Source organism: Equus przewalskii, chromosome 26 (assembly GCF_037783145.1).
Source record: "Equus przewalskii isolate Varuska chromosome 26, EquPr2, whole genome shotgun sequence".
Classification (NCBI taxonomy): domain Eukaryota; kingdom Metazoa; phylum Chordata; class Mammalia; order Perissodactyla; family Equidae; genus Equus; species Equus przewalskii.
Genome location: NC_091856.1, coordinates 38,161,565 through 38,180,987, shown reverse-complemented (window position 1 = coordinate 38,180,987; position 19,423 = coordinate 38,161,565). Strand labels below are relative to the sequence as shown.

Sequence of the window (19,423 nt, the reverse complement as noted above, 5' to 3'; positions counted from 1 at the left end):
TTCAGCAGGTGAGTGGCACACCTGCTGTGGGGGGCACATTAGGGCACTGGGGGCTCACAGCTTGTTAGTAGCAGAAGGAAAGCACAGCTACCGAGTCCTTCTCTCCACCAGGGCATCACTCCACCTCTGCTTTTGGCCCAAGGCCCGCTCCCTGTACCCCGTGGAGGTCAGGGGACCCGGCCTGGGCTGGCCTGGCAGGAGGCCCAAGAGGAGCCCTGTGATCCTCCACACACTACAGCTCGACAGATTCCTGTCAGGAGGTCCTTGAGTGTCACTGCCAACCACGTCCGCCGACCTGTCAAGGCCTTCTCTAGTCGGCCTGGAGCTGCCCTGTGGAGAGCCATCCCCGAGATCTAGAGAGGGAACCAGGGAGAGGCACCTGTGTGGGCACCTGCTCCCAGGTAGGAGGGCGTCTGCCGGGATGGCTGCTCCCAGGGGAGAGAGCGTCTGCCGGGATGGCTGCTCCCATGATAGGGGATCTGTTTCCAGTTGGGGAGAAATGGTCATATGTGGGTCCCCACAGGTCTGTGGTTGGAGTAGGAAGTCACTCTGAGACCCACATGTCTGGAAATCTGTGGATGCTCCCAATTTCTGGGCTGCTCAACCAGGTCCCCCAGGGAAGGGAGGGGTCTGCATGAAAGCTCCGAGCCCTCCAGGAAGCGTGACTCATGCATTTGCCAGTTCGTGGAGCACTTGCCTGTGAATAAGATAAAGTGTGGACCAGGGAAGTGGTGGAGGGCACCGACCCTGGACGTGGGTCAAGGTAGGGGTGTTCTGGGTCCAGACCAGGCTCCAGCTGATTGTCAGCAGAAGCAGTTTCATGTTGGAAGAGCTGGTGGGACACCGCGTGTCCACAGAAGTGAAGACATGGAAGGCGGTGACCGGCTGAGGTGGCTCCCTGCCTCCTTTGTGTCTTCCTGAGGGTTAGATCCTCCAGGCCACGTGACAATTCTGGGTACCTGTGCTGCCTGGGTCATCTTTATGTGGATGCCTGGTCATAGTCTGTGAGGAGAATGTGAACCTGAAGGAGCAGCTCACGATGCCCACCTGGCTGAGGTGGACGCCGATGCCCCAGGCTGTTCCAGAGCCCCCGGAAGTGAGCCTGCTGCTGGAGTGGGATCAATTCTGGGACTGTCATCACAGAGGGGGCTTTTTAGGGCCAGGTTCTCTGTGTGATAGGAACACCCACAAGAAACCACAGCCTCCCCACATCTGTTACCTCGTAGACAGCCTGTCACTGACATTGTGAGCCGTCGGGGGCGGCTGTGGTGGCCTTTGGCCCTGTGCCCAGGGTACAGAGGGCGTGCCGGAGGACACGGTGCCGCGGGGCCGGAAACCACAGTGCAGAAGTGGGTATAAAGAGTGTGGGCCTCGGTGAGGCGCTCGCTGGAGGGGATGGCGCTGCTCCTGCTGAGCCTGGGGGTGAGTCTGGTCTCCGCCCAGCAGCTTGACCTCCGAACCATCGTACGCAGGAACTACAACATAGCCAGGGTGGGTCTGGGGCCTGGGCCTTCCCAAAGGGCCTGGTTGCGGGGCACTTGTCCTCCCTCAACCTGGGGTCTCTGACCTGTGACAAGGGTGCTGCTCCTGGGGGGACCCACCTCTCCAGCCCCAGCTGTGACAGCAGCCTGGGAGGGCAGAGGGGGTCCTGGGAGGGCAGAGGGGTTCCTGAGAGGGCAGTGGGGGTCCTGGGAGGGCAGAGGGGGTCCTGAGAGGGCAGTGGGGGTCCTGGGAGGACAGAGAAAAGTGCCTGGGAGGGCAGAATGGGTCTGGGAAGACAGAGGGGGACCCTGGTTGGAAGCCCTATGCCCAGGGGCCTAGCCCCAGGAGGGAGGCACCAAGAGCCCCAGACCATCCCATAGGCAACCCCCCGCCCGCCCCCCGCCCCACAATCCAGCAGAGCCTTGTCTGCAGGTTTCCGGAGATTGGTTTTCTGTTTCCATGGCCTCGGACGACATGAAGCGGATTGAAGAAAATGGGGACCTGAGGGTCTTCATACAGAAGATCAAAAGCTTAGAAGACGGTGGTCTGAAATTCTATTTCCAGCTCTTGTGAGTGTTGCCCACATTAGGGACTGGGGAGACGGATGCACCTCCTGCCCCACCCCCAACGCCGACCCTCACTCATGCACCCACCCTCCGTCCCCGTGGGAATCAGCATCTGACCATTCCCTGGGGGGCTGGGGGAGGCCCCGGGATGAGGGGGGATGATACAACCCCCTAGAGTCCTGAGGTGGGGCTGGGGTCAGGGGAGATGAGGTGGCCGTTGGCGTGGGTGGAGGGAGTCCTGTGCCAGTCACACCCCTGGTGGGGCTGGAGCTGCACTTGGGGCGTCACCCAGCTGGTCCTCAGGCTGCTGGGGCAGTGCGTGGAGGTGCCCATGGTCTGCGAGAAGACGGAGAAGAATGGGGAGTGCACCATCTCCTGTAAGTGGACGCCGGGAGTCCTGCTCCTCGGCGCCTGGCAGGCTCTGATTCGGGGGATTTTGTGGGACCTCTTGGCGGCTTGACTCTGAAGTGAGAGGACCCTGCCTGGTCCGTGGGCCCCATGGGCCCCTGAACAGCCCCCTGTTGGGAAGGTCCCTGGCCCGGGCCCGGGGAGGCAGGGGGGCCAGCCTGGGGCTTGGGGGGCCAGAATGCGGGGGTCCATCAGGGCCAGCTGCGCAGCAAGGGGGCAATCTGCTGCCACTGCCACCAGCAACACCACAGGGGTCTCCACCTAAGCGGGCACCGCGTGCTCAGCCACCAGGCCCGCCGTCCATACCCGCGGCCACACGGCACACCCGGTGCCAACCCAAGAGTACTGGGGCGACAGAGGAGGGCGGGGCACTCTAGCTCAGTGTCCCCCCAGACGAGGGGGAGAACCGGGTGCTCCTCGCGGAAACAGACTACAGGGTCTACGCCACCTTCCACCTCCTCAACCTCCGGAACGGCACCCAGACTCAAGTGCTGGCGCTCTACGGTACGGCCTTGCCACTCTCCCGGCTGCTGGGGGACTGGCAGGGCCCTGGGGATCCCTCCACTGGTGACAGGCCCCATCCTGCAGGGGTCTCCACCCGACAGGGCTCCCACCTCCGTCTACCCACAGTCAAGTTGTATCATGGGGCGAGGGTGCACCGAGGCCAGGCTGTCTGGCGTGTCCACGCCCTGCCTGACACGAGCCCCCGCAGCCTCAGCACCGCCTGAGACCCCTGAGACCCTCCCCACACATCGTCCCAAATTATCAGCAAAGGACCCTCGGCCCCCACCCTTCTGTCCTCAGGACGGATCCCGGACCTGAGCCCCAGCTTCCTGAAGAGATTTGAAAAAGTCTGCAAAAAATACGGTCTCGGTCCTCAGAATATCGTCAGCCTGATCGACAAAGGTAGGCCCCGTGCGGTCCACACCAGCAGCCGCAGCCGAGAGCCGAGCTCCGGGCAGCATTCTGGCTCAGCCTGGCCCTGGCCCGGCAGGCCGAGGGTCTCACCAGGTGGGGGCCATCTGAGAGCCCACTCTGTCTTCCCAGACCCCTGTTTGAAGTAGAAGAGGCGAGGAGCCGGCCAGGCCTCGAGGTGCGTGAGCGTTGACTCGGGCGGGGGTGGCACTGGGGGCCGTTGGGGGAAGCTGGGTGTGGACGGTGCGCGCCACTTCTCCAAGCCCATCCCTCAGCCGACCTGCCGGGTTTTCCTGCCGAAGTCACGGGAGGCGTATGGGTGGTGGGGCTGAGCAATCATGAAACGTGCCCTGTGTTGGTGCCCCTACGCTGCCGTCACAAAGGGCCACACCCTGGGCAACTTAGAACGGCAGGAACTTGCTCTCTCGCAGGGCTGGAGGCCAGAAGGCACAGCGTCACAGGGCCACACTCCCTCCGGAGGCTTCAGGGGAGGGTCCTCCTTGCCTCTTTCAGCGTCTGGGGGCTCCAGGCATCCCTCCATCTCTGCCTCCGTGGTCACAGGGCCTCTCACCTGTGTCTGTGCATCTCCTCTTCTGTCTCTTATAAGGACACTTGTTATTGGGTTGAAGGCCACCAGGTCATCCACGATGATCTCATCTCAAAATCTTTACCTTAATCACATATGCAAAGATCCTTTTTCCACATAAGGTCCCGCTCACAGGTTCTGGACACTGGGATTTGAACGTGGATGTGTTGGGGGGGCACCATTCAGTCCACCACAGGCCCCTTCTCCAAGCTGCCCTCCTTTCTCAGGAACCAGCCCCGCCCCGGTAAAGTGACCCCCTTCCCCCGGACTGGCCTCCAGAGCCGTCTCATCCGAGAGCCAAGGACCCTGAGGCCTTGGTGAGGGCCCGTGAGGTGGAGTGGGCGTGAGATGGTGGTCCACGAGGCCCTGCCCCCCGGCCCCCCGGATCAGTGGTCCCTCGAGGAAGACTATTAACAGATCAGCAGCTGGGACAAGCGACGCCTCGCCATGTGTTGGTGAATACACAGGGGACCCGGCCAATCCACCGTTATTCTGCAGATTGAAAATGGTTGCCCATTGGGAGTTCACCCGAGACATATGATGTGTCCACGCAAAACCTCTCCACAAATGTTCACAGCGGCTCTGTTCACAATCACCCAACTGGAAACAGCCCGACTTCCCCCAACAGAAGAACCAGCTGGCCCCGGGACACAACTCAGCACAGAGAGGAACAAGCTGCATGGATCTCAAGGGAACTATGTTGAGTGAAACAGCCACCTCAAAAGGCTGTGGTGTGTGATTCCATTTAAGGAATATTCTCGAAAAGACAGAACTGTAGACATGGAGAACTGATTCCTGATTTCCAGGGGTTAGGGATGGGGAAGGGGTGAGGGAGGCCGGTGTGGTTTACACAGGCAACTGGAGGGGTCCTCGTGGGGATGGAAATCCTGTATCCGGACTGTGGTGGTGGATCCAGGGACCCAGAACTAAATACCCACACTGACACACTCGCACACTCACACAGTCTCACACTGTAACACACGCACACTGACACGCTCGGCTCAGTGCGTGTGAACAGGGAAATACGCCTGGTGCGGGGCGGGGCAGGGGTGGCACCAGTGTCCCCATCTGTGAACACCGTCCTAGGGCTGTGAAGCGGGGAGAAGGGGTGAAGGGTATCAGGGACCTCTGTTTACTTCTCACAACTGCATATGAATCTACAACTATCTCAAAATAAAACGTTAAAAAGAGAAAGTGTTTGTCCTTCCTACCAAGTCAAGTGAGAAAATGCCATAGGCTCCTTCCTGGCTGCCTTCTGTCCCATCCCTGCCTCCTGGTCCCCTCTGCCCCCACCAGGGTGCCCTCTGCCTCACCCACTCCACTCAGACCACGCCTGCTCCAAAATTCTCAGCTGGCTCCTGTGCAGCTCGAGGGTGGGGCAGCCAGGCGGGGCGAGGAGGGGCTCTCCTGGCCCCTCTGCACCCCAGTCTGAGGAGCAGCTGGCCTGCCCCCCTCCTCATGTGAGCACAGCCTGAGACACTCCCTATGGCTCACTGTCCAGAAATCTCCGAGGTGGGGACATGGACTCCCGGGATGCTGGGGGATGAGCCCAGGCCAGCACCAGTGTCTGCTTGTTAAGAGCTGCAGGGGGCTACTTTGGGACCAGGGCTGGGGGCGCTGGCCCTCTTCCCTCAGGTGTTCCAGGCTGCAGGGGATGGAGATCCCTGTGCCCCTTCCAAAGGTGCTGGGTGCTGAGACAGAGCAGCCGCATGAGAATGGGGGTCTTAGGGCCGCAGCACTCCCACGGCCAGCCTGGCCTCCAGCTCCCTGTCCGGAACCTCGGTCGGGCCTGCTGGGCTGTGGCCGGGGACGTGTAGGAGGCTGCCCACTCGGCCAGGGCCTGCTGGCATGGAAAGTTGGCATTTGGGTGGCTGATGACAATGCCTGCAGAGGCCCTGGACCACAGAGAAGACCACCTCAGAAGGAGCTGCAAAGGGGAGCTGAGCCAGAGCCAGGGGCTCCCCGGGCTCCCAGCCAGGCGGGTCACAGCCAGCTCTGGTGCTTAGCGTGGGGCTGGGGCTGGCCTGTGGGCTCCTGCAGCCCGCTCAACCCCAGAGACCCCCGGGTGGGCCAGGTAACAGGTGCGGTGGGCAGGGATGCTGGGACCAGGGCCCAGGGCTCAGGGCAAAGCGAGACTCAGTGGAGCAGAAGGAGAAGACCGGGAGACTGTCATCGCTGCTGGCATCTGGGGCGCTGGGGTCAACCCTCAGGGAGGGTTCAGACGGATGGACAGCGAGCCTGGTGTCCCCAAGGCTGAGAAAGCCTGTCAAGGAGAGCAAGTCAAGAAGACATCTGGTCCCCTCCAGAAGCCGGTGTGATCCCGAACGGGGAAGCTCTTCTTGGTGTCTAACTTCACCCTACTTACTGGGATTAAAAGTGACTTTATTCTCAGTGAAAAAGGACATTAACAATCCCTGATGATGGTTGCATACCCCACCCCACCTGGCCCGTCACAGCACAGCTGTTCACGTCAAGATGCACCAAGAGGGCCACACCAAAGGAGCCAATGGCCAGGGAGGCCGGGGCTGAGCAGCGCCCCAGGGTGGGGAGGGAGGCAGCGCAGGGGCAGTTTCGGAGGCTGAGTCCGGCAGGGGCGGGGGCTTCAACGCTCTGAATTTCCTGGCTGACCCAAGTTGGGGTGCAGGATGCCACCCCACCACAGCGACGTGAGTCACTGCTGCCCGGGCTCCACGGCCCGACGTGTGTGTGGGAAGCCTGGGGCAGGGCGGTTCTGGAGTCCTGCTCTCTAAGTACCTTGGGGTCAGACCGCAGGGCTCTGGGAGGAGGAAGGAAGGGCTGCTGCCCCCTCTCCGCCCGGGGGTGCAGGCGACAGGCATCCATGCCTGCAGCCGTCCTCTTTCATCTTTGATGTCCCCCATGGCTTCCCGGAAGGTGTCTCTTCTCTCTTGGCCTCGGATGACAGAGGGCAGGACCAAGGTCCCCTGTGGGTTTCATCCAGAATGCTTCATGCATAATGAGGACCCACTGCTTCATTTCCTTCTCCCTGAGGAGATCCGGGCCGTGTGGAACTCCTGGCAGTGGGGAGCCGGATGCAGGGAGCCGGGGCCCCGCTTGGGTGGGTCTGAGAGCAGAGGAGGGGCCAGACCGGGCCATCTGCCCACCAAGAGTGCATGCCTTCCCTGTCCAGGCGTAAGGCCCTGTGTGGGGCGGTCCCAGTGGCTGCCTGCACAGCAGGAAGCAGGAAATAGCAGCTGGTGGCATGTCTGTGGCTGACTCTCTGGCTGCCGTCTAGACTCAGGATGCTTCCCAGCAGGTGCTGGCTGCTAGAAAGAGGGCCAAGGAGGAAGGGCCTTGCCCCAGAGGCCAACACGCGCACATCCAGGAGGAAGAGGGTTTAGGGCCCCAAGGAGAGAAGGGGGCACAGTCCCAAAGCCCCAGCGCTCGGCAAGGAGCGGTTAGTTCCTGTCCAGCCAAACCAGGCGGGCGGCACTAGGGGCTTGTTGCGGGAGGGGAGAGGGCTGGGCGAGGACAGCTCACCCAAAGGCCCCCATCCTGTACCAGCCAGTGTCACCCCAGGCCTGGCACCGTCCCTGCACAGAGCAGGCAGACCCTCAACTGGCTCGAGGGCCTGGGATGGCTCAAATGCATGTCCAGACCCTGTGGGGCGCATGCAGCCCGGCCAGGCCTCCAGAGCCCCTGCCACAGGGGGACCGCCGGCTGGCACCTCGCCCTGGGCACATCCATCCACCTTGTGCCCACCTGGGATCCCACTTTCAAAGCTCTCCTGAAGCTGAGATTTTCAATTATTCTCAGGAAACGTGCCTGCGATTGCATCCTCCCCCAGTGAGCGTGGGCGCAATGCCCAGCAGTCTAGACAGGCCAGGGCCCCTCAGGGCATTTCAGAGCTCCCACACCCAGCAAACACACGGGCGGCAGGGACCAGGGCCAGGCTGGGCGGAGCAGGCCCGGCAGAGGTGGTGAGCTCAGTGTGGACGCGCCACGACACACATGGAAGACACTCCCAAAGGGATTGTGAGGCCAGCTGGGCCTGGCCGGACCTGTCACAACGCGCCTCCAGGACGCCGTGAGAAGTCAGAGGAACCTGACGGCGTGGTTGGCATGGTGTACCCACTGTGATGGCACATGAGCACCGTACCAATGGCATCGAGACCGGCAGGCCCCGCCCCGGGGTAGAGCCCACGCATGGGCGAGCACAGCCTCCCCAGCCTAAATGTTTCACGGCTCCCGCTAGGCGAGCCCCAAACCGGTCTTTGGAGGTCCGACAGGAAACTATCGGGGAAGCGCTGCACCCAGACCAGGCTCCCTGCTGCCCCCAGGAGCTGTCACCTGGAGCATCTCCCTCCCTCTTGCTTGGTCCTCCAGAGGTATCTCTGGTCCCCCACCCAGGAGAGTGCTGGGCCCAAGTCTATGGGGAGTGGCCTGGCAGAACCAAAGGCAAGAGACCTGCCCTTCCCAAGGTCACCAGGGCTCGAGTCTCTGCCACCACCCCCAGCTCTGCTCCTCTGCCCAGGGAGGGCACAGAGGACCCGTCAGAGATAAACAAAGCTGACACTAGAGCAGTAAGGACAGATCTTGGTGAGCCGGCAGCAAGGCCGCATCGAGGAGGGCCGTGACGCGGTTCCCTTCTGATACATCCCCGTGCCTCTCCCCTTTGCAGCTCTCAGGGAGGCGCGGGTACCTCTGGTGCATGTGCTCAAGTCCATAGGCAACGTGGGCTGTTGCACCTTGCCGATGTTTCCACGTCGATGGACTCGGTGTTTGCACCCAGCACGGCTGTCGGGTTTATCCGTGTGGACGCACACAGGCCTCTTCATCGTGCGTTGCACACAGGGTTCCTTGTTTCCGTGTGACTGTGCGACTTGACTGACCCGCTCCTCTGCTGGGAACCTGCGGGATGCACCTTCTTCCCCCCAGCTGTGCGCAAGTGCTGGCCCCAGGGCGTGTGCGTCCCCATCCAGCCAGAAATGTCCCAATGACGCCTAAGTGGCAGCCCTCCGCAGCCAAGCGCCGCCCCCTCCACCAGGGAGTATTGCTCAGACCCGCCCTCATGGACAAGGAAGAGCGGCCCCTCATCTCTGCGCCTGGCTCCTGCCGCGGGAAGCGCCTCCTGTGTGGAGGGCCCGCAGCTCCCTCCTCTGGGAGCTGCCCGTTTGGCCTCCTTGCCCATTTTCAGTTTGTTCTCTTTTCTTTTGTCAGCTTTAGGTCTACTGTGGCCGTCAGTCCAGCTTTGCTCCCCATGGCAGCTGTCTTCCTGCCTCTGTCATCGGCCGTTCACCTGCTGGATTTTGCCTTCTCATTCGGAAATACAGAAACTTTCAGTCCCTTCCCCTCCCCTTGCCGGTGTTGTCTGTCTGCCTGCTTGAGGACCAGCACTTATAGCAGCTCAGCGTCCTGTGTCTGCGGCCCACCAGCTGTGTGACCTTGGTCACAGTTCTTGACCTCTCTGTGTCTCAGTTCCTACACCTGAAAACTGGATAACGAGTGCACCTACACCACAAAGTTGTCCTTACAAGGACTAAGTCAGCAGACACGTGTAAAGTCCTTGAAACAGAGGCTGTGGCCCGGCAGGATGGGGGAGGCGGGCAGGTTCAGGAGCTCACGGGCCTGGCAGCAGACTCCCTGAGCTCCAGATCAGGGCCAGGCTTGCAGAGGGCCGGCGTGGCTCTCCCTTGTCACACGGGGAGGCAGAGGGCGGCCTGAGGTGAGGGGAAGGATAGCTGCTGCCGGGGACTCGCCTCATTGCGGGGTTTAGGGGAGGGGTCTGGCTCTAGCTTAAGCTGCCTGGAAATAACTCATCCAGTTACACCTTTGTTGGTAAGTTCAGATCTTTTCTACACACATAGTATCCCACTCCATTCTTTCTCCAAAGGCCCCATGTGATGGATCTTTTACTCCAGTTTCTTTGCCCTCAAACTCACAGTGCTTTGCCCGGGGCCTCCCAGCTGGGAAGCAGCACCACGGGACCCCTAACTCCAGTCCCAGTCTCTTTCACGTGACCTCATGCTGGGACCCCAGGCCAGGCCAATGGTCAGCGGGGCTGTGTCCTCTGGGCTTTGACTTTCTGTCTGTTATGCGTGTCGTCTAAAATAACCAGGAATCATCATGCCATCATCTCCTCTCCATGCCCAGCCCAGGGGGACTCCTCATGTCTCGTGGCTTCAAATACACAGAGCCTGGCAGTGAGTTAGATCTACCCCGTGGTGCCCCCTTCGCCCCTGGACTCCCGAGGCGCACGGCACCTGCTGACGCCACACGTCTGCTGATGTCTACGAGGCTCCATCCACTCCCACGTCTGGAACGGAACTCCCGATTCGGCCTCCACCTCTGTCAGTGGCCGTGCTAAATGTCCAGTCGCTCTGGCGGACAAGCCCTGAGTCGTCCTGAGGTCTCTTTCTCCCACAGCCCTCATCCAAACCCTCAGCAATCTTTGACTCTCTTTTCAAAACAGAATTGACTCCTCTTCACCTGCTCCACTGCTCCCACCTGGTCCAAGCCACCCCTTCCCTCCCCTGGATCATTGCAGCAGCCTCCCCATTGGTCACTCTGCTTCTGTCCTGCCCGACAGTCTACTCTCTGCCCATCGGCCGCAACATCCCTGTTCAAATGGGACTCAGTGTTCTGCTTCCATAACGTGGAGCAGCTGCAATTAGACCAACCCCTGCCCCACCACACACACACACATAACCAACAAGTCTGCATAAAATATAAAAACAACCATCTAAAGGTATTGGAGAGTGACCAAAAGACAGCAGACACCGGAGAGAAGTTGACACTGGGAAGAAGAAAAGAGCACTGGATCAGCTCTCCCCCCACCTTTATTTTGGTTAACAGCTTTCTGCCTGAGCACAGGCCCCATTCAGCTCAGGCTGGGCAGCTAACGCTCAGATAGAGGCCTCGATCTTCCTGGCTTAAAGAACCACGGAACAAGCTTCAAGGCAGCCAGAGCAACTGGGAAGGAAGGGGATCCTAGAAAGGAGCGTGCCACACAGCATGAGCCCCAAATCCGTGTTTGCACTCTGTCCACACCCCTGCTGGCTCCTGGGCCCAGCACGCCTGGGACAGACTCTGCAGCCCAGTTAGGCCTGAATGGATGGAACAGACATCTCTGTCTCACCACAGGGGGAACAGAGCTTGAAGTTTCAATCCAACCAAGGAAACTGACTGCTAAAAACTCTTGAGAGGAACAAAACAGAATCCAGAATCTAAACGGCACCATTCGCAGTGTCTAGGATACAATGCAAGATGCAAATACACGAAGAGGAATGGAAGCCATGACACGCTGAGGCTGAGACAACCGCGACGCCCGAGTTTCCAGACTAGGACATCTAAGCAGCTATTGTCACGGTGTTCAAGGAAACAAAGGAAAAATACGCTCCTAAAGAACTAAAGCATGGACTCTCAGAAGAGAAAGAAAAACCACAAAAGAAACAAATAGAAACCCCAGAACTCAAAATATATATACATATAACATCTAAAATTGAAAACCCACTGGACGGTCTTAGCAGCAGATTGGAGATGACCGAAGAGTCACAGAACCTGAAGACAGATCTACAGACATTATCCATTCCAAAGGAGAAAAAAGGTTGAAAAAGACGAATCACGCATCATCAGTCTGTGGGGTGCCGTTGAAAGGCCTGACGTGTTTAATTGCAGTTCCAAGGGAGAAAAGGGGGAGATGCAGAAAAAGGGGAAAAAAACCCCAAACCTTTTAAAAATAATGGACCAAAAAAATCCCAAATTTGGTGAAAGACGTAAATTTATAGATTCTTGCCACTTGACAAACCCCAAGAAGAGAAGTACAAAGAAACCAGCCTCAGACTAATTTTAAAACTGCTGAAAACCAACAATAAGGACCTTGAATGCCACACGGCACACAGGAAACACAGCTGGAAGTAACAGCTTCCCATCAGAAACAACGGAGGACAGAGGACAGAGCAGCATCTTGAAAGCGCTGAAAGAAAAATAAACCTTGTGGAAACTAATAAAGAAACCTAACTACGCTGTGCAGGGAGGCCCGCAGGGGAGCCCCGGCCCCAGCACAGCCTCAGTCACTCCAAACCGGAAGTACAACCACTTTACCTCTGAGGGAAGACTTCTCTCCCACCCCGGCAACAGCCCAGCCAATCAGAAACACTGCAGCCCAGCCAATCAGAAATGCCACAACCTAGCCAATCAGAAACGCTGCAGCCCAGCCAATCAGAAATGCAACAGCCCAGCCAATCAGAAACACTGCAGCCCAGCCAATCAGAAATGCCACAACCTAGCCAATCAGAAACACTGAAGCTCAACCAGTCAGAAATGTCACAGTCCAGCCAATCAGAAACGCTGAAGCTCAACCAGTCAGAACTGCTGCAGGCCAGCCAATCAGAAACACTGCAGCCCAGCCAATCAGAAATGCGACAACCTAGCCAATCAGAAACGCTGAAGCTCAACCAGTCAGAACTGCTGCAGGCCAGCCAATCAGAAATGCTGCAGCTCAACCAATGCAGAGCGTTCCTGCCCTGATCTGTCCCTCTCCCGATGGACTTTCCTTTAGAACAGCCACACCCTCTGCCCTCTTCTCTATAAAAGCAGCTCCCTCCTTTTTCTCTGGATTTGTTCATGGTTTGCATAGCACATCTGAAATGGCAATTCTTTTGGCTAGTCCCAAATAAACTCATTTTGAGATAAAATAACAGGCAAGGGGCCGGCCCTGTTCACGCACTCCACTTCGACAGCCCAGGGTTTCACCAGTGTGGATCCAGAGTGCGGACATGGCACTGCTCATCAGGCCGTGCTGAGGCGGCGTCCCACACAGCACAACCAGAAGGACCTACAGCTGGAGTCTACAACTATGTACTGGGGGGCTTTGAGGAGAAGAAATAAAAGAAGAAGAAAAAAAAGGATTGGCAACAGATGTTAGCTCAGGTACCAATCTTAAAAAGAGGAAAAAAGGAGCCAGTGGACAGAGGGGCCCAGGGGCCTGCCTCTGTCTGCAGGCAGGAAGGCCAGCACAGGACACTAGCCTCATGTGTTCAAGACTGACCTCAGCCGCCAATTCGCCCTGGAGTATGAGTGTGGGGATGAGTGGGCCCCCAAGGGCACAGCCCCACTCAGAGGTGGGGTCTTGGTTTAGAGCCATGTGGCATGGACCTGGGGATGCTCGTGCCAGCAGCTCCGTGCCCAAGGATGGCAGGCAGCAGGACCCAGGCTTCTGCCCCTAAGGGCCCCTAGTCGGCTGGGCCTGGCAGCCACTCTCAGGGTGCAGAGACTGCTCCTGCAGCCAGGTCCCACGAGGATGGGGCGCACTGCCCCTGTGCAGGCAGGGGCTCAGCCGTGGAGAGTGGACAGGTGTCCTTCTCGGGTGGGCCTGTGGTCACCCCACTGGGGGCCCTGCCCCTCTCCCAGCCCTGTATCAGGTCCAACGTCCTCCACAGTTTGGGGACACAATGATCTCTCCCTGGAGGTGGGATGCCTGATTCTCTACCTGATCAACTGTACAACTGTGTGACCAGCCTGGTGGTCAACCCGATGGGGATGGGCAGCCCCTCAGGGAAGGAGCCTCCAGAGCTGCCCAGGCAGCAGCACGCTGGTTGACCAGACCTGTCGCCGACCCAGGAGCAGAGGGGGACACCGGCCTGGGGAGGTCAACGCCCAGCCTCCAGCTGGAGGCTCCGGTCACACCCACCCTCTTGCTTGGCCTCACCTACTGCAGCCCCCAGGGCCACCCACACACTCGCTCACACACACACACTTGCACACTCACATGCTCACACGGCCGCCCTCATGGGGACCGTCCCACTTGCCTGTGGCTCAGCCTCCCCCTGTTTTGGGTGAGGGAACGGGGGACTGTCACTCCTCCCCCCGGCCCAGAGGAAGGAGAAGTCACTCTCTTCTTGCCCACGCCAGCTCAAAATTTCTCACCAAGACACAAACCCTCTCGGTTCCAGAGAGCAAGCACTTGATGCCCCCAAGTCTCCCATCCTCCCATGGCGCCCCAACACCCCCACGGCCCCCATCTTCCCAATGTGCCCCAACACCCCCATGGCCCCCATCCCCCATGGCACCCCAACATCCCCATGGCCCCCATCCCCCATGGTGCCCCAACACCCCCATGACCCCCATCCCCCCATGGTACCCCAACACCCACAGATCCTCATCCCTCCATGGTGCCCCAACATCCCTGTGACACCCCGATGCCCCCAGGTCCCTACTGGAAACCTGCTCCTGTGGCCCCCTGCCCACAGCCCCGCCCACCACGACCCTCCTCATGGCAGCAGGTGGACCCATAGTCTCTTGTGTTCCACCGCAGTCTGGAGACCACCAGAAAGCAGGAGCTCCGGCAGGTGTTTGAGGACATCTGTGAAAACCCTGGCCTCCTCAAGGAGCAGATTGTGGCCCTGGACCCCGTCACTGAGTCCCACCTCTCTCTCATGCCCTCAGGTCCCCTGGCTCAGTGGCCCATTGGCCTCAGGTGGCCGAGGAGGGCAGGGCCTGGGGCCCACCAGAGGCCACTCTGCTCCCTCAGATCACTGCCAGAGGTTCAGAGACCGGCCACAGGGGCTGCTGCAGCCCACAGGGCTTCTCGAGGGCCTGGGCTACACAGAGGGCCCTGGGGGGCAGAAGGGGCATGCTCTGCGTCTGCGGCCCCTGCTCCCTGGCCCCTGAGCTGCCCCACGGAGCCTCTGCCTCCCTCCGGGGCAGGAAGGGGTCTCCCCTAAGTGCCCACCCGCCCCCACCCCCGTGCTGTCCCTTCCCCCATCCTCAGCCCCAGAGACAGTGAGCCAAGAAGTGGGGGCTTGGTTGTGGGGGCTCACTGAAGCCCTTGGCTCAGCTCCCCCTGCTCCTCCAAACCCTCCAGGAATTCCACCAGGAGCTCTGCCCATGCCTCTGTGCACCCCCGTCCCAGTCCCCGCCTGGAGGGGCTCTGCCACCCTGGGGAAGAGCCCAGGATCTCACCCTCGGCAGGGACCCCTCTGTCCAGTGCTCTGCCCCTCTGCTGCGGTCCTTCCCTGCTCAATAAAGATTCAAAAAGATGACTCCTGGGTCTGTCAGAATCCCTGAGAGGGTCATTTCTCTCGGGGCTGCAGAAAGGAGCAAAGGGAAAGAGGGAAACATCTTCCCCAGAGAGAGTGCCTGACCAGGAGGGGCCAGGACCCCTCCCCACTGCTGCGCATTCACATAACTCAATCACAAACTCACCAAGTCATGACCAAGTGGTGTACTATTTTTTCACCTTTTCAAATATGCAAACTTGTGTCCATTAGGACTCTTTTGGCTTGAAATGACAGAAAATCTTACACACACACAGCTTTAGCAATCAAGTGGAATGTGTTGGCTCTCACATATGAAATGTGCTGAGGTAATCTGCCTGCAGGCATGGCTGTATCCAGGCACACAGATGCCATTTTAGAACCCCATCTCTCTCTCTTGCCTCTTTTCTCTTCCTCCCTTCTTGGCTCTCTTTTTGGGCTCCACACACAGCTGCCAGCAGCCACAGATCTACCTGCCTCAGGATTCGGTGGAACGAGCTCACATCTCTCTCCAAAGTCCCTGCAGAGGCCTCTGAACTGCAGCCCGTGAGTGTGCCTGGGCTCTGGCCCTTCCTGCACCGTCTCCAAGCCGCGGGGTGGGTGCTCTCGCTGCCTCTCAGTGGCCAGGCCTGAGTCACAAGTCCTCCTAGAGTCAGGGGTGAGGGCAGCTTTGCCCAAAGCCCAGCATCTAAGAGGAGAGAGAGGACGCAGTGAGCGGATGCGGGAGTGGAGGCACAGGTCTCACCAAGGTGCACACCTTGGCCACCTGCCTCTCCTTCCTGTGACGTGACTGCACCTCGATCTCCCAAACACCCTCGGCCCTCCCTGGGGGCCGACCCAGAACCCCAGTCACGGTGCCAGCTCCGGGTTGGAGGGGTCAGCACAGGGGTCCCCCTCGGCAGGGTGGGCAGGTCAGAACACTAGCTGCCCGACACTCCCAGGACCTCATCGTGAGTGAGAACAGGGGCAACCCCATAAATCTATCTCCCTAGTGGGAGTGAGACCCACATGCCACCTCCTGAAACTTCTGGGAGACATACAAGGAGGGGCTCCAGGCCTGGCAGGAAGTGAGGGCTTTCTCTGTCACTGGGACGATACTCTCCAAGCGCTTGGCACAGGCTGTGTTACCCCCCTTCCTGTGTGGGCGCCAAGGGGCCACACTGCAGGGCCGAGCCATCTCGGCCTGCCCCCGCCCACAGCTCTGACGAGGGGTGTCACAGGCAAGACAAGGTCTCCCGCCGAGGACTCTGCTGGGGGTCCACACGCTGGGCTGGCTCCCAAAGCTAGCAGCGCGCAAAGACTACAGAGAAGAATCCAGTGGAGGAAAATTCAAATGGCCGGTAAAAATACGCACATGTGCTTAAGCTCAGCAGCAGAGAAAGGCTTATTAAAGCCATAAGGAAGGCTATTTCCAACCGTCCGATTGGCAAAAATTAAGGAAAAATCAACAATTCCCAATTTCAGAATTAGCGACAATATGACCACAGCTATCAAAGTTGGACACACCTTCTTTGAGCCAGAAACCCCACTGTGAGAGGGGAGACATCCTACAGAACCGTCCCCACTGGGAGAAGACAAAGCTTCCAACACCTTCCTGTCACTAGAGATCCAGGATGAGGGTGATTGGGAACCGCGGAGCAGCAGAGCAAAGACACAGCAGGCGGCGGGGAGGCACAGAAGACGGAGCAGAGGACTGTGCCACTGGCCAAAGCCAGAACACAGCACCGCAGTGTCTACCGGGAAGAAACACCACCGGGAGGTGGGGAAGTTCCAACAGCAGGAAAATGAGAGAAGTCAGCACAGAGACGCGGGAGAGTCATCGCGAGACGAAGGTGAAACCAGAGGCCAAATGAGACACAGACGGCTCTGTACTGACAATCACTTCTGTCATTTATCAGGACAAGGCGACACCGTGTGGCTCTGCCTGGAGCTTCAGAAACACGGGACAGGCTGGCGGGGATCTGCTGGTGACTGGAGACACGGGGCTGTCCTCACTTCTTTCTCCATCAACAGGCAAAGGCCAAGGCCAGAGGAGCTCAGGTGGACTCGCGCCCCGCACTCCAGGAACATCACCAAATGCACATCGGGGACATTGGGGCAGATACCCGGCCGGTGGTGTCTTTGGGTGACTCTCCTTCCTGCGATGGAAAAACAGCAAACAGGAAAGTGAAGAAGGAAAGCCATCTGCGTGAAGCCACAGCAGCCCCCACGCAGCCCCGAGGGAGGCCAGGACTCAGCCCCCACCCCAAGACAGGATCACCCCCGCAAGCGAGGGCAGGGCACTGGGCTGTGAGGTTCACTTGTGCCCCCAGAAATACTGACCCACCTCTGCGGACACGGGAGGCAGGGGATGGGTAAAAGGAGCGTGGAGAGGCGAGAGGCTCGGCCCCTGGAATTGGAGTCAGGCACGGCATGGGGTGTGTGTAATAACCATGGAGCCCCCTGGTGGATGTGGGGTTACATGCTGAGATATGAGCTCAGAGAAAGTCACCCAGATGGGGGGCCAGGGACGGTGTCCTGGGGCTGGAAGGTGATAACTAGTTGGGGGCCCTCCATGGGCCGTTGGCGATGCTGTGAGGGGTGAGGGGATGGTTGACCCATGGTCTAGGATGGGGCTGAAAGAGCGTCACCCCACCACCCATGGAACCCCTGCAGTGTCCAGCGCCTCTACTCCTCCCTGCTGCCATATCTGGGGCCCCTGAGTCCCTCCGCCACCCCTCACAGCCCCTCCCTCCCATACGGGGGCCCTCCAGAAGGATACCGTGGGTGAGGTGATGATCCAGGTTCTGGAGAGCTCCCTGCTTCCCGGAACTGCTAGTGCGTATCCAGGCACGCGGTCCCTGGCTACAGGCCCGCCTGTCACACCTGCTGCCTGGAGCCATTGCAGGATTCCACAGCAAGGAACAGGACATGCTCGGCACGGGACAGAACAAAGATGCCTGGCTCTTGGCGTCCCCACCAGAGCTCTGCCCAGTGGGCAGCACAGGGAGCAGCCCATCGGGCACGGGACACGGGCTACGGCTCTTCAAGATGGAACAATGGAAAACCTCTTCCCCTTGGTGCTTCTGAAGAGCTGAGACTGGATGCTAATCCAACCACGGGGTAACTGGAGACAACAGGCCAGCTCCAGTGCAGGAAGGACCTTCTGGACAGGGCTCTGTGCCTGTTGACAGTGGGGCACCAGTGGTTCATTGCAGGGCTGCAGGGAGCCCCTGACATTATGAGCAAGAGATGCATTTTACAACTGAGTGCATTTTTCAGGTGAGAAAGCCATTTGCTCTCTGTACCCCCTCGTGACCCAGAGAAGAAAGATTTCTCCCTGAAATGGAGTGTATGCCACTGAGCTGCAGACCCCCGGGGGCGGGCCTGGGCCTGGGCAGGTTTGCGATTGCAGGAGGGGAGGACAGGGACCTGTGGGCGAGGAGGGGGTGGGGACGCAGAGCCTCAGAGAGGGGCTACAGTGGGCCTGGGCTGGGCCCGAGCAGATGCTCCCACCCCCGGTTAGAGGATTCTGGGAGGGGGGCACCATCTGCTTGCTTTCACCTGGTGACCCCCGGCCTCTCTGACTAGGAGCATCTCTGCCCATCGCGACTGGGTCCTCCTAGTTCTGGAGGTCAGAAGTCTGAGGTCAGTTTCCCTGGTCTAAAATCAAGGCATCAGCAGGACACGCTCCCCCCGGAGGCTCCAGGGGACAGTCGTTCCTGCCTCTCCCAGCTCCTGGTGGCTTCAGGCATCCTTGGCTTGTGGCTGCAGGACTCCAGTCTTCAAGGCCAGCATCTTCAAACACCCTCTGCTCCATCCTCACGTCACCCCTCCTCGGTGCGTGTCAAGTCTCCCTCCGCCCCAAAGAGTGGAGACGGTAGAAAGATCAGGGGTTTCCAGGGCTCAGGGGAGGGAGCACAGAGGATTTTTAGAGCAGTGAAGTTATTCTGCGTGATCCTATAATGGTGGATACGTATCATTATACATTTGTCCAAACTCACAGAATGTACGACACCAAGAGTGAACCCTAATGCAACCTATGGACCTTGGATGGTGATGACGTGTCAGTGTAGGTTCATCTATTATAACAAATGAGCCACTGGTGAGGGGTGTTGCTAATGGGGGAGGCAGGGGAACTCTGTACTTTTCACTCCATGTTACTGTGAACCTAAAGCTGCTCTGAAAAATAAAGTCGTACAGTATTTTAACTTTCCCTCTGCCTCTTTCTTAGAAGGTCACTTGTGATTGCATTTGAGGCCCACCCAGATAATCCAGGACAGTCTCCCATCTCCACGTCCTTAATTTAACCACATCTGCAAAGACATGTTGTCCATATTAGGTCACACTCACAGGCTCCAGGGGTTAGGACCTGACATCTCTGGGAGCCATTTTTCAGCCCACTACAGTCATTGATGGAACAATTAGACAAAAAGTCAGTAAGGAGGTAGACTTGAATAGAAATGCCCCAAAGGATCTTCACAGAATGCCAC

At 59.0% G+C, this 19,423-nt stretch overlaps 1 protein-coding gene and 1 long non-coding RNA gene across 4 annotated transcripts; both read left to right on the top strand.

Moving 5' to 3' along the window:
* Positions 1-1,226: 1,226 nt before the first annotated feature.
* LOC103540795 (epididymal-specific lipocalin-9) lies at positions 1,227-5,151 on the top strand. 3 transcript variants are annotated; one of them, XM_008507465.2, is made up of 7 exons: positions 1,227-1,422; positions 1,915-2,051; positions 2,352-2,425; positions 2,850-2,960; positions 3,261-3,362; positions 3,504-3,549; positions 3,803-5,151. In XM_008507465.2, the coding sequence occupies exons 1-6, from the start codon at positions 1,396-1,398 to the stop codon at positions 3,518-3,520; spliced, it is 468 nt and encodes a 155-aa protein (XP_008505687.1). In that variant the 5' UTR covers positions 1,227-1,395; the 3' UTR covers positions 3,521-3,549; positions 3,803-5,151. The 3 variants fall into 3 exon arrangements, with proteins under 3 accessions (XP_008505687.1, XP_008505686.1, XP_008505685.1); XM_008507464.2 differs by having other exon boundaries at positions 1,334-1,491; positions 4,185-5,151; XM_008507463.2 differs by having other exon boundaries at positions 1,334-1,491.
* Positions 5,152-17,797: 12,646 nt separating this feature from the next.
* On the top strand, positions 17,798-19,146 carry LOC139079544 (uncharacterized). Its single transcript, XR_011533238.1, has 2 exons — positions 17,798-18,212; positions 18,522-19,146. It is a non-coding gene; the product is annotated as an uncharacterized lncRNA (long non-coding RNA).
* Positions 19,147-19,423: the final 277 nt, after the last annotated feature.

Bases quoted from the DNA above. Each gene is read 5' to 3' on its own strand.
- LOC103540795 (XM_008507464.2), top strand. From the start codon at position 1,396: ATGGCGCTGCTCCTGCTGAGCCTGGGGGTGAGTCTGGTCTCCGCCCAG. The intron at 2,426-2,849 runs GTAAGTGGACGC...GTGTCCCCCCAG, and splicing joins TGGGGAGTGCACCATCTCCT to ACGAGGGGGAGAACCGGGTG. The intron at 2,961-3,260 runs GTACGGCCTTGC...TTCTGTCCTCAG, and splicing joins TCAAGTGCTGGCGCTCTACG to GACGGATCCCGGACCTGAGC.